Here is a 14945-nt window from a genome sequence, read left to right on the forward strand (position 1 = left end):
CAATTTAAAACCCATTGTCTGACTGCAGTGAGATTTTTACAACTCCCAGTCCAGCATTCAGAGGCCTTTTCTGTTTGACAACATAGCTTAGAGAAAACATCTTGTGAGTAAAGATAAAAAAAAACACTGTTTGGCTTCAATCTCATTGTCAGAGTTCCCCACCTTTCACCACTGTCAACATAACAGTGTTTGTACGGTTTCATCTTCTCTCTCCCTATGTTCTTTCTCTCCACTCTTTTTTTCTCTTCTCCATCTTTCGGACTGTTTTTGTCCCTTTCCTTGCGGCAGTACAGAGGGATGCTTGGGCGCTGTGGGGCTTAACACTACATACATCATAACAAAGGGTCCTTTCTGTGCTGCCATGCAGAGCCCCATCTCTGGGCTCCCTCCACAGGCCCATACGGGCTCCACCAGCAGCAGTAGCATTGGGGCCTATCGGGTAGAAATCTCCTCCCGGCTGTTTCTTTGGCACACTGAGTGCTCTCTGTTCCCGGACACATGCCTGCGCTGCTGCTCTCCTTGGCTCCCTTTGCATTCCAGGAGCCTCGGGCAGCTGAAAAACTGCAGTAGCAGCCTGCTGGCTGGCTGGTTGTCTGACTGGTGTCTGAAGAGTTGCATAGTTTTTTCCCCAAGTGGAGGACTAAACAAACAAAGTATTTATGCTGTAAAAACCTCCAATATTTTAATGAAATGGGACGGAACATGGTCTACCCATCTGACAAATAGCATTGCTATTTTTAGCGACGTTATTTAGGCCTCTGCAACTAACAATTATTCACATTATTGGTTAATGTTTTGAGTAGGTTACATCTTCAGTTGGCTTGTTTGTTTGACCAACTGTTAAAACCCCCACAGATATTCAGTTTACAACTATATAAAACAGAGGAAAAAGCAAATCCACTGTCCTGTCCCGTTCTTTGTATGAAACAAGGAAGTTGTCTTGTCCTTTTGTATTAAGTATGTGTTTGCCTTTCTTGCAACATCTTTTAATCAAATATTTTAAGTCGATCTAGGTTACTTTTTTGCTTGTATTTGTATTCCTTTCACTAGCCATTCTGTTGGTGCTTCAAGCGTGATAAGATATATCATATAATGTCAACTATCCCGTTCCAGTGACATTAATATAACTGAGAATAGTCATACTGCAATGATGGCTTGACTGTCAGCCATTTAGAATGACTTTGAAATGATACTGATGGCTATTTCAGCACACACTGTTTGACTGTACACTGTACAGCAATGGCACTACAGGCCCTACATTGTGATTTGGGTAAGCTGTTGTTACCTGGCTACATGCAGCTGGCGGCAGGAAGTGTTTGTTTATGTGGTTTAACACAAAATTTTGTTCCAGGAAACACAAACTAAATCTCTTGAAGGTTAAAATAGCAGCACACTCTTTAATGTGATCTGTCAAGCTCAACATCTTTGGTAGTGTCTGACAGGAAACACAGTTGCAAGTTAGAAAGTTGACATCCAAACTTGAAGTATTTTTGTGCTTTCGCTGTCAAACTGCCTGCTGTGTTATTAAATCAGTTAAATCCATGAGCATACATTCAGTGCATTAAAATATCTGCAATAAAATCCTTTCAGGCTCCAAGCTATCTTGTTCCAGCTAATTGGAATTCTGTAGTTTGTGGGATTCCTTAGCACAGAGTTAATGACTTTGTCCTTTCTCAGACGCTCTTGTGTGAAAGCAATTAAGCTAATTCTGCTTAAGTTTTCACTTTGCCTTGTACTGGCCGTTCAATACGCTGCCCTCAGCTCTCTCAGGAGGTCAGCCCTGCATTATAAATGCCATCCCAAGTGGTTATTTACATCCCAAAAAGTGCCTTTGAACACAACACATGTTTTTTTGTCCTGTCTGTGACTTTTGTTTGTCCTTGGTATCTCTAGATAGCAAGAACATTATCTGAGTTGAAGTAGGGCCTCTCTGTAACCCAGGCCTTAGCAGCAATGCTTTGATCACAACATGGACAAATGAGAATGTGTCTATGGACGAAATAGCTGGCACTGGTCCCCTACATGTGTTTTTGACTGTCTGTCCTTTGGCTCTATGCAGTACCCAAACTGTCCTGCCAAATCCGGCTTACGTCACTCTCTCCCACTGGCATGCGCCACATGCAGGTATGCCTCTCCATTCTTTTCTTGGGGACATCAGAAAGGTGGCAGGCAGTAGGGGGCCCTGCTGTTTGTGCGTGTGTTGGAAAATCTTGATCTTTGGTCATATAAAATGTAGCCTAGTGCTGGACACTCAAATGTGAACGCACAGGGAGTTAGAAAAAACAACCATGAATGTGCATAACTGTAGTTCCAGGTCGTCTGTGGCAGTGCCAGTGGCCACGCAGCAGATCTGCAATCAAATTCGCGGCTCTTTAAGTGCAGCCATGCCATTACCGTAGCCATTAGCTCAGCAGCCTTGTGTAACTGTAATGGGCCCTCTGCCCTCTCTTGAGGATATGCTGCCTGCCAGCAAGCTAGTTCCCCATAAAACGCAACTACTGCTACTTCATCCCAATCTCTCTGTAACAACATTGCCAAGCCTATGTGCACCTGCATCTTATTTATGTAATGATAGTGTGTGTCTCGTTGTATCCCCCCAATCAACCAACACATGCTTTTAGGAAGTTATTTAAGTAGGTTATCATGGAGAGATATTTGTGAAGAGAGGATGGTGGGTTTTTTTGCTGACATTTACAACAGATATCACTTTAAGTGGATACAAACTACAAATTAATCATAAATAAATGGGGCAAGGAACAAATGAGATGCTCATTAGGCTAATATTGTTCGCTAATATTGGCTTATACAGTATGTTGGCCATATGAGCAGCTAAAGAATACATGACATTTCAGAAAGTAGCACCTGATGAAGTTATCTTCACATAAATTATGCATCAAATTGCTTGCTATTGCTTATAACAATGTGCAGCATATGGCGGGGTAGAGTCACAGCTGAGCAGACGGTGGTATGGCATCTGTTATTATTCAACTGTTAAGTACTGTACCCTCTTTATCACAAATCTTTAATAACTACATTTGAGGAATGCCTGCTACTATAGGGGTTACTTTATGGACATTTAATGCGTGAAGAAAACTTGTATCGCCCAACTAACAAAAACACTGACAAATAACTTAAGCTTTGCTGATAGGCAATGCTGCCCAAACATTAGAGAGCCATAAACCTATTAAAATTTTACTTCTTCAATGATGAAGCTATGGTAAAATGCAGCTTCTTGGGCAAGCTCCTCTCCTGACCACCAGGATTGTTTGCAAAAGTTGCAGTTGTAGTCACAGTTTTGTTTTGCGCTGCACTCTTTCTCTCACACATTTTTAGCCTCTCTCTCCCTAATGCTCCTACCTCAGCAGCAGGGGTCTGTTTCCCTGTTACATCATCTACAGCGGAGTGTAATGGCTGGTTTATTTAGTAAGGTCTTGTGGCAGAGCCAAAATGTCAGGATCGAGGGGAGATCAGAGGAACTCTCCTGCTGCTGCTGCTGCCACTGGTGTTTAAAAAAAAAAAGAGTGCTGGAAATTGCTGTCTGTCTGCCTGGGGGTCAGTTTAAATAGCAGGATGCTGTTTAAAGGTGCTGACACACAATGCAGATGGCAAAGAACTAGTGACAACGAAGGCCGACTGTGGCGTCGCCTCACGTCTCCTAACCCTGGCCAAAAACTTGCATTTGAACACACCACAAAGACTGCAGTCGACGGCCAACTAGCATGTACGTTCTGCGCCTGCGAAAGAGGAAATAACTCTCCATGCCACCAGGCGGCAGTAATTTATTCGTCATACAAAAAGGGAAACCGGATATATAAACCGTTGCTATGATACATAAAACAAAACCGCATTTGCCCTCCTGAATTAGTCAGCAGCAGCACAGAGCTATCTGTTCTCTTGGCAAAAAAGAGTGGCCGCCGCGGCTGGCTGGGTAGTTAACTAGCTTGCTAATTCCAACATGTTAACAGTCATGTTACACTGCTAACAGAAAATTTGCCGTACAAAGTTGTCACACATCTGGCGATAGCACTGTGCTTTCCTAGAATGTAACAGTAGTTTGTGAATGAATCATTAAGTTGTTATATTTGACTAATTTAGTGGCATGCCGGCCAGCTGGCTAGTTAGCTTGCTTAGATTAGCACTAACCACGATAGAGAGGAAGAGAGGTCTACGGTCTTTATATTAAGTTTTACATTATAGGACATTATTTTATTAGTTTATTTTGTATTGTGTAGGTATATATATTTTAAAAAGATTTTGGCCAGTTTTGACAGCCCTATGTGTATTGGATGAAAATGAAAAATGAGAAGAGCCTTCTGTGTGTGCCCTTTCGACTTTAGTCGTTTGCTTGCTTTCAGTTAAACCAAATAGCCAATCAGATTAATTTCTCTCACTGACATCTCCGTCGGCGATTCAATATGTTGAGTTGGCCGAAAAAAAGCCGACTGGGGTCGACGAGTAGTGACGGTGCCTCACACACCGCAAAAACTAGGGTTGACATACACTCACTGTCGGCCAAACTTGGAAAGACGGCTGACAATCTCCTTGGTGCGTCAGCACCTTTTAGGAAGCAAAGTATTAGAAGAGGAAATACACCAAGAGTCATTCATTCATGCTGTTCTTATCAGTAAAACCAACTGCTATTTGATGACGTGCAGAGAAGGCCTTTTTCTCTGTCACTCTCTTTGCCTTACAGTCTTTCTAGCGCTCTCTCCATTCCCTCCTGTCTCTCTGTGTTGCTTTTGGTTACATAATCCTCGTTGAATGTTGATAGTAATCCGCGTCCTCCCTCCCCCTCTCTCTCTATCCCTACAGGTTAAGCCGTAGAGGACTCTCGCTGGTTGCCGGAGGAAAAGATGTACGATGGAATGGTAGCGTTTCAGACGAGAGCCCTGTCCTCCTCTTCTTCCTCCTCTTCCTCCACCTCCTCCTCTCTAGCCCACAGGCTGGCTGTCTCCGCGCTTCTCCTCCTCTTCACCCTGCTCCCTCATGGTCACGCATCAGGTAAGACACAAACACACACACACATTTTTTTTCTCTGTCTTCGTTCCCACATGATACACATCGACTAAACTGCCATCTTTACCGATCTCTTGTGAATTGATTGAGGCTACCCCCCCCCTATCTTGCAGGTCAGTTAGATTTAATTAGCTTCCTTTACCCTTGGGTTGTACAGGTTGCTCTGTCTCCGAGCTGCAGCTGAGAGCTCAATCCCACCAACTGTGTGAATCCATTCACTGCCCTAATGAGTCACAACAGTTTTCCTCCGCTATTGAGTGAAACAGAGAGATGATGTTGTCTGTGGTCACATTGCTGTCATGAGGTTTTAATCAGCCATGACATTTAGCGTCCTCTGAGCGCTTTTAGCACAGCTAGCGAGCTTTGGTTTATTTTTTTGGTTATTGATGGTTATCTGAACAACCTTCAGATCAGGTTTTCAAATTGATTTTAATTGTTTTCTAGTGGGGGGGGGGGGATTTGGTCCACACTTGGAATTAAAGTAAGCATAGGTAACACAGGTATTAATGAGCCGCCACAAGACCTATAAGGCTTGTGTCCTTTTTGTTTTGTTCTTAAGTTAATGGCATGTACTTACTGAACCCCGTCACTTGTGCCAGCTTTCCTTTCACTTTAGCTGTCCAATATTCTAGTCCCCCCCCACACACACACACACACACACACACACACACTCACACACACTCACACACACACACATACACTCACTCCCCTCACATAGCCAGCTTGTGAAATGAGCCAGATGTCCTTGCCACAGTGAGGAGGCAGACTATGTATGTGTCAATAAGTAAATGTGTGTGAGGGTTGGTTTAAGGTTCTGGAATGTTTTTAAAGCTTTAATTGTTTAACTTTCTTTATTTGCCTTTTAAATAAATGAATGTGTGTGTAAGAAATGGCAGCAGAAGGAATAGAGGGAGAGAGAGATGGGCAGGAGGAGGGCACTGCTGATCCCAAGTGTATCGTATCATATCTCTCTCTCTCTCTCTCTCTCTCTCTCTCTCTCTCTCTCTCTCTCTCTCTCTCTCTCTCTCTCTCTCTCTCTGGCTCTCTCTCTGTCTCTCTCTCTGTCTTATGTAATACACATGATTCATGTAGAGCCTAGAGGGGCTGGTATCACGCTCATGTTCTGCATCCAACACACTCACACACATACAGTACACTGCCTACCAATACCAAGGAGATGTGTCCTGAAATCCCCAGTCCACGTGCTCCGTGTACTGTATTTATGTGTATATGCATGCATGTGTCCAAATTTACCCCATACTCGGGTTATGTGTGGATGAGGAAGGCTGTACCCTAAAATCCTGTGAGTCAGTGTATCAAAAGACAGACCCTGTATCAACCACGTTCATGACAGTTGGTGCATTACATAGGGACAAGAATGTCTTTTTAGTACCCATGGTGCAACTGCGCCTTGCCATTCAACTGATGGAAAAGGACAAAAAGATCTCTAGACTCCACCACAGACTCCACCACTAGGACTGTTTTCAACTGGCTTGTGACAATTCATGAACTGTGTGGTCTAAACCTCTCCAGACCTTACTATCTCATTAGCTTCTTTAAGAAATCTTTACATAGTTTCTTTACTAGTTTTAAGCATGTCATGGAAAACTCTAGGTGGTGCTTCGTGTGAGCTAACAACAATACAAAGGTTATTTTTAGGTGTTGCCATAGCTGTGTATTTGTAGCATAATTACTTCCTTGTAGTGCACAAGGCAGTATTCATTCTGACTCACATTTCAAGAATGCTGGCTCTTCAAAATGGTGTATAGCTCTGTCTATGGTGTGTATTTGCTCTCTTGCATTAAGTGAATATAAGCTCAAATATATTAATAACACAGGTAATGACAGGTTTCTAGGGAAACTGTATTGAAGTAATGTGAGCCTTTTCCCTAACCTGTTGAAGATGACTGAGTACAGAATTTTAGATTTCTGATAAGGGCATTTTCCATTCAGGCACTGTAGTATGGACTTAAATATGTAATCACACATCACAAGCTACTTATATTGAGAATGGAAGATTTAGAATCGTAGCTCCTTGATAACAGCAGTAACAGAAAAATAGTAGTTCTGATCACAGTCCTGTTCACATGAAAAAAGATGACACTTAATGATGCTTATTGATGAAAAATAGGTCCTGAAGAAAAGTGAATATAAATCAGGCCAGTAAAAATGGGGTGTGTGATGTAAACATAAAAAGACATAACAGCAAGTCCAATACTAAAACAGCCAAACTATGAATTGTAGCATTCACAGCATGGGAGAATGAAATTAAATCCATAATTAGAAATATTATCATAAAGGTGAGGCACTCATTTTAAAGCTTTAAAGTCATTGTGTTATTAGTTCTTCTGTTCACCAGCTGCTCGCTCTCTCCTGCTCAGCATACATAATGCACATAGGTAATCCCTTGACATGTTATAGGGATAGAGATTGCTCTGGAAATTTTCATGAATATGAAATTTCATCACTGCTGACAGACTAATTCCAGACTCATGCAAATACCAGTGTGTGGTATGAATAGAAATGAATACAAAAAATTATACTTTACAGCATTTGCATCCTAGAGCGCTAAACACTAGAGACAGAACAGAACTGTATCAAATTTCTATTTTTGTCTATGAAGGTTCATGTGTCACTTTTAGTCTTTTTGTGGATATTACTCTTTTAGGAAATTTGACCTTTTTAAGTGATGGGGTATAAGATGGAGAGAGAGGATGATAGACAGTAACGGTTGAGGTACTCTTATTTGCTCCCATTTGTGGTGTCTTTAACAAAGAAAGGAAAAGCTTTGAGCTTCCACATTGGTGGCTTCATGTTCTCTGTAGAAAGGTCAGGACAACAATTTCTTGTACCCGTTAATACGCTCTGTTAGGGAGTGGTCACAAAGCCTTTTGGGGCCGAGGTATTTTTTAGAACCAATCACAGTCAAAGCCATGTCTTTTTGATCTGTTGTTCAGCTGTTCATTGTAAACAAGATTACCAGCGGGGTATCTGCTGAGCAAATGTACTGTAAATGGCTGCCTCACATTTGTGTTTGTGATTACTGTGTATGATTACATTTGTGTTAATGATTCAGGACATTTTTTCAAAAGTAGCAACATGCTAAACAAAACATCCTCTGCATTCAAGCAGGATGGCAGTAAACAACGACAGCAACAAAGTGGCACTCTGGGTTTTGTGTATGCACAAGATAAATGGCATCAGTCTGGAGGATTTTCATTGTCTTGTTCATGTCTTTTTTGAGTCTATCTGACATCCCACTAATGTTGGCTGCATAGGGCTCAGTTCCTAATATGGTGTCAATTCCTTACAGTGAGCCTTTGTGGTTTGTTTCAGAGGAAGTGGACCTACAGTGAGTCAGAACTGACCAAAGGGTCTATTCACATGGATCACATGCCGTGTTTACTGCTTTTAACAGTGGCAAAAAGATTCGGACCATCCTTGTGGGTCCACTTAAATAGATAAACTGTGCCCTCTAGAAACCCATTTTTTCTAAAGTTGAGTTAAAGCTGTACAGGAAAGCGCCAGCGAGGACCAGAAGTCTCCCACAAACAAGCCTGCTGTGTGCTCTGTGTGGTGGTGACGTTTATGTGTGTTTATGTGTGAGAACGGGAAATGGCTTTCCCCCGGCCTGGAGGAAAAGTGGAGTCATACAGTAAAGTCAAGAGCAGGGGGAGGAGAACAAGAGAAGGAGCAGAGAGCTGCCTTTCTAATTTCCTCTGGGATTTGTGTTTGTTTTTGACAATCGATTGTTATCCATTCTTGGCTTGAGTTGAATACATTTTTCTCCACCCGATGCAGGCCTATTGCACAGACGAATGCCTTTGTTTTGGCAGGTCTTGCATCACTGTGTAGGACCAACCCAAGGATATGAGGATGTTTTCTCGAACCTCGAGCTCAAGGAAAAATACTTGACAACTCCCTTTTTCTTTGTAAGAACAGAGTAGACTCCAGTGGCTAGCATAGCGTCACTGCTCTGACCACAGAGGAAAATTTCTGAATGAGCCATGTCCTACTTCAGGCGTCTTCAAACAGCTGTAGTCTTTGAAACTTATTGCTTTCTGTAGCCAAACAAAATGGTGTGTGTGTGTGTGTGTGTGTGCGCAAACCACAGTGTGTGAGTCTGCCTGCACACTGTTGGTTTCAAGCCCTCGCAGAACGTTTGCTAGATAGGCTGGATATACAAACAGTGCAGCCCAAGGGGGAAACAATGGTTCCTGTGCAATTAACTGTTCACAATAGTCCCCTAAAGTCCTGTTAGCAAGGCGGTTCGCAGGCAGGCAGGAGTAAAGCAATACGCTGGCTACTAACTCCTTTCTGAAATGCGTGGGCTTGTAGGGGGGTATTGGAAGCCACAGGCCAAAGCGAGCAAGCTGCAGCTCCACTAGATTACTAGTCTGCAATTAAGACTGCTGACTCTCTCTCTCTCTCTCTCTGTGTGTGTGTGTGTGTGTGTGTGTGTGTGTGTGTGTGTGTGTAGCACAGCCACTTTTCTATGATGTCTTTGTTCTTCTGTCTCACTCTCTTTCTTTAAGGCTCCAGCCATTAGCCAGGTAAGACCCATTAGCTGCAGTCCGGTCGAATCTATCAGCCTTTCTCTTTCATTACCTGTGTGTTTATCACTTGAGCCATCACTCTCTGCTCTCACCCTGTGTCATTTTACAGCTCTCCCACCCAATCAAGCCCTAACTTAAAACTTTAAACGCCTCACCAGACAAAGAAATACTCCATAGAAATAGATACTTCAGTGCGGACAGGCGACACAAGACCATTTCATTCACTCTAAACAGTTGAGCAGACAGTTCAATTACTTGGTAAAGAGCCTAGATGGCCAGTTTATTGTTAGCTACACAGTGCTGCCACTTCACCTACTAACACTATGCTTATCATAGGCATAGGTTATTTAAATGTTTTGACTCCCATTTTTAGTGTTTCAAACCTTTCTTCTGATCCAGATATTTGCGTTTGCAGTTTTGTGCGTGCAGTTTGCTGATCACCATCTTGTTATTTCTCCACTGATGACAGGGATAGTAAAGGTTAATGAATGTCGAAAGCAGGAAGTGGTGGCACTGGCACCACCACGCGCACCAACAGTTAAATCTGATAACATACAAAACAAGTTTGAGATATATGGAGCATTTGTAAGCTGTTACTGGTTATTTGTCATGCTACTGCAGTGGATTTAATGTTAAAACCTATGCAGTTATTATTTTTAAAAACACAATGTTGCGTTGTTTAAAGCTTTGTTTTTGGTCCTCTCTCCAGAACTTCAGGATTATTTTGAAGCTACATTAAGGCTGGGGAGAGGAGAGTCAGTTTGTAAATTGTTTTCCAGTGAAATGTGTGTGGTTGTCTGAAGCAGCAGGCAGTCATAATGATTTCCAAAGGGCCTCATCTGAGGGACCAGCCTGCTGAGTAGAGGACATCTCTGACTAATGAGCTGCTAAATATATCCCCCAGCCTCTCCTGTCTTCTGTTGCCATTGCTTCTGTTATTTCATTAAGTCTTTTCTTCATTTTTTTTCTTTGCTTTCATTGTTTTCGATCATCTTTGTACTTATGTTTTGTATTATTTTTTTTCCAGTATCAAGCTGTCTCCTGAAAATCTTGCCAAAGTATAACATAGTATGTTGATCTTTTTCTTTTAAATTTCTTTTAAACTTTTGTTTTTTCAAACGGTTCTGTCTCATTTTTTCTTCGTCTGTCTTGTCTTTTTTCCTCCTCCTTGATGTGTGTTTTTCAGGCCCACTGAAACAGTGTGGGCCGATTTTTCGTTGCACTGTTAGTCAACAGCATCATCCTGTTCAAACAAGTTCATCAGCTTACACATAAGGCACCGAGCATCCTACACACATGGTGAATTTGCCAATGATTGAGACATCCATGCTGTGTCAGACTGTGAGCAACCATGTCATGACGCTGGTACAGCATTAATGTTTTTTTTTTTATAAATCAGTACGGAAGGGCTAATGGTGTTATCTTGCTGAGAAGTTAAAGGCTTGAGGTTTATTCATTTAACCAGTTTTCTGTGGCTTTTACCATGTTTCCCTTGATATAACTTAGGAATATTTAAAACTGTAAACTGAAAAAAAAATGCAGAAAAACATCCCAAATATTGATTATAGACCAAGAAGATAGCAGTTGTTTGCTAACCTTGGTGACAAATAAAGTTGCACCTACTCTAGGTGCTTCATAATACAGTTTTCTAGTGGTTGCTATGCTTTTAATGTGAAGCAGCAGAATTACATGTTTGGCTTGCATTAGCACCACCTTAAAACAGCAATTACAACTCCAAGCCACAGGAATTCTTCGGTAAGACAGCAGCTACTCTAAAGTACTAAAAGCTGTATATAAGACGTACTTCTTTTTAACAGTGCTTTCTTTTTAGCCGCCTGCACGACTGTCCGTTTAGCACAACAACATCTCAGTTGAGGGCGGCAACTGTCATGTTTGGACTGAAATGTTGCCGTCAGTCAGCGTGGTTATCTCCCGCTGGGAATGCACATTGTACAAGTACAGAGTGGAACAGGGACATGCCTCAACATGCCACAGCTGTAGCGAGACATTGGAAATGGGGCAATACTGTACTGCATCATCCACAACCCCTAATCTGTTGACTCATCTTTTAGCTTACGTCCAACTGTAGTTTTGTCAGAAGCTGTCATCAAAACTTCTACTAGTTTACTTGCTAAAAGAGGAACATGTAGGCTCCTCAAATAAAGTAAAACACTTGATCTGACAGACTTGCTGATTATGAGCTGAGTGGAAGGGCTGGGCTATACGTGTGCTATCCTGCTGCATTCATGTTGCTTGTTGTCATGGGTGGAGGTGGTGTACAGCTGTTTCTCCTTAACTGACTGCATTTCAGCAGACATGGCTTCATCATCGCTGTCTCATTTTCAGGCCGTCTCTGCTTCAATAGATGCAGGGGAAGAGAGAGAATGATACTCCACAACCCATGATTCTTAGTTGATCTTCCTCCTGAGGGAAGTCAGATAATATAGTTTGGATCAGAACAGCACCCCTGGAGCTGTCAGGGGTTCAACACCTTCCTTAGAGGCACCTCAGTGCTGTACATAGTTGCTGACTCGTAGGCCTGAGCCTGCTCCTCCCTTAAAGCAGGGCCTCCCCAGTTTCTGCACCACCCTTTCGACACAGCCAGAATTCAGTTTCTGTGTGATATCCTAATTAACATTCAATATTTCCTGTCTACCTCTCATTAGTTCCTGTTTTTTTTTTGTTTTTTTTTGTTCCGTCTAAACTGTGTCTTTGTTCCTCAAACTGTAACCAGTCCATTACGATGGAGTGTTGAGATGTTTAGTGGCCAGTTGGCTTAGCTCCACTCTAATGCCCTCTGTCCTTATTACATCATCTGTAAACAGCTCTCTGTGAAAAGCAGCAGCCAAATGGCAAAGGTCTTTGTACAGGCTACACTGGAGTCCATTTGGATAATTGTGTCAGGATTTATAAGAAGTGTGCATCTATGTCATATCTATATTTATTGGCATATCTATTTGTATAGGTCTGTAGATTTAAAAACAAACTGTTATCAGAGTCCAAAGACATCTTTAAATTGCTGGGTTAGTCTGACCAACAGCCAAAATAATCAAATTTACAATGAGAAATGTAGAAATATTTGTGTTGTGTTGTGTAGTGTTTTTATTGTTAGATTACTGAAACAATTTCTTTTCTGTTGATAGGCTAATCCTTTCATCACTAAGTAACAGCTTTTTGCGACACGTTATCTTTAACAGCTTGTGTTTGTGTGGGCTGAAGCCATTGTTATTCTCCGTAGATGTCAGTTGGGCTTGAGTCACAAATTTGATTAACTTACTTTGCACATTTGAAAATAACTTCTGACATATTTGTTGACTCGAGACTTGATGACTTCTAAGTTACATTTATTTCAGTATATGTAAGTGAACAACTATCTGTTGTTTATTGTGCCGTGCTTTCTTTCACACTCTCAGATGCTCACACAGCTATAAGTTACTGAGGAGTGTAGGTGATCTTACCGTTTGTAACATTACCTACATCATTTATGCTGGCAGCAGGCCCATTTAGGCTTATGATGATGAGGATGATGATGATGATGATGATGATGATGATGATGATGATGGAGTTTCATATCTGTGTGTCCATCCACAAACTGTTCCCTGTGTTGGAAGTCTAGCCGGTGATACAAACAGTACTTTGTATCTTCCTCATGGTGATAAACTGTTTGTTGGTAACTCTCCCAATGGACTTCCTACTGACAGCTAAGTTCCAGTCATTTAGTATTTTTTTTACATTTGTCTACCACAATCTTTTGCAATTCCTTAACTTTACACATTTATTGTAAAAATGTTAGGTTTCACTAAAGTTGACTCAACTTGAAGCTTTGTCAAACTTGCCTTGACATGGCTTGCTTGGCTTTTACTTGAGGCTAAATGGATGGTTTTCCAGGAGCTCGTTTATTTTTTTGTCTTGGGAATGTTTTGTTGTCTCTGCCAAATACAGTTAGTTTTTGCTAATTCTAGCATTTCTACTCATTTCAGTAGAACTGACATAGTAAAACCAGTGAATCGAGATGTCCTGATCAAGTTGTTAAACCTCAGATCCAGATCCAAGTCCTTTTAAAGTGCCCATATTATGAAAAAATCGCTTTTTCTGGGATTTGGGGTGTTATTTTGTCTCTCTGGTGCTTCCACACGCATACAAACTTGGAAAAAAAACGTCCATGCTGTTTTGAGTGAGATACGGGTTTCTGAATGTGTCCTGCCTTCAGTCTCCGGGTGAGCTGTTCAAAATCTGCACGGCTTTCTACGTCAGTAGCCGAAACGAGGTGGCTAGGGGGCTAACCGTTAGCATGCTAGCACTTGCGTGCTCGCGCTAGCTTACTACTGATGTACATGTACTACTGAAGTTGGAGAAACAAACAGCTAGCTCATGTAATCCTTACCTAGCTACTGAGCATGTGCGCCTCCACACAAAGATGGAAAAGAAGCACGATGCCTCACTCTGTAGCTAAAACAGAGACCTGACACAGGGTGAAAAGAGGAGCTGCAGCAATGTGCAGTACAACAAAAATATGGTGTTTTTTGAAAATGAAACCATGTAAACCTATTCTGGTACAACCTCAAATTACAATTATGAATCTGAAATTAGCATAATATGGCCACTTTAATATTTAGCATCTGTCTCGCTTGCTAATGCACGCTATTGTGTGAATTGGTGGCTGCTGTTTTGTGTGGTCAGCTGTTAATATGTTCAAAACTCTGTTCATAAGGAACAGCAGTTGCTAAAACCCAGAGCAATCATAGATTTAAAAAAATAACTTTTTTTAACATCGAGGCCAGGGGACTACAGATGAAAAATTGCTTTTTTCTGGCATTTTTAACCAATGTAAAATCAAGTTTTATTAATTTGCACTGTTAAAGAAAATGGATAAGGTTTTAAAGTGTATAGACGATACAATCTTTCAAAAAATATGTGGATTGTAGCAACAATGTAAGCAGACTTGCAGTATCTGCACTTACTTTTTGCAAGTCCGTCCTTTGATCAGCCTCCCCTTATGATACACTGAAACTGCTACCAATATCCTGGTAGCAGTTTCAGTGTATTTTGAGGTGACAGAAATCTGCAATAACCTACACTTTCTACTAAACACGCAGTATGTGGGCATGTAAGAACCCTCTGTTAACAACAAATGGCATTCCACTTCTCTCAGCGGAGCAGCCTGCATGTGTTAAGAGGTTATACACTTGCTGCCATTTGTTCACTCTCTTGGTGACTTGCTAGAGCAGCTCTATCAAAGTTCAGTTGGACACCGTCTCAGGTTTGGATGTTTTTTTCCCCCTGCCTCTTTGTTTCTTACATGGATAAATCAGATCACGAATCCTAAATCTTGTTATAAGTCATCCTGCTCTCTGCAGTATGACGGCTCCAATT

At 41.6% G+C, this 14945-nt stretch overlaps 1 protein-coding gene across 1 annotated transcript in view; it reads left to right on the plus strand.

Annotated features, from left to right (window-relative positions):
• susd6 (sushi domain containing 6) overlaps positions 1-14945 on the plus strand; it is a 34441-nt gene that overhangs the window by 3750 nt on the left and 15746 nt on the right. The window contains exon 2 of the mRNA XM_031322324.2: positions 4813-5001. Coding sequence (XP_031178184.1) covers positions 4854-5001 — 148 coding nt within the window. The 5' untranslated portion in view covers positions 4813-4853. The remainder of the gene's footprint in view (positions 1-4812; positions 5002-14945) is intronic.

This window comes from Sander lucioperca, chromosome 19 (assembly GCF_008315115.2).
Source record: "Sander lucioperca isolate FBNREF2018 chromosome 19, SLUC_FBN_1.2, whole genome shotgun sequence".
NCBI lineage: Eukaryota > Metazoa > Chordata > Actinopteri > Perciformes > Percidae > Sander > Sander lucioperca.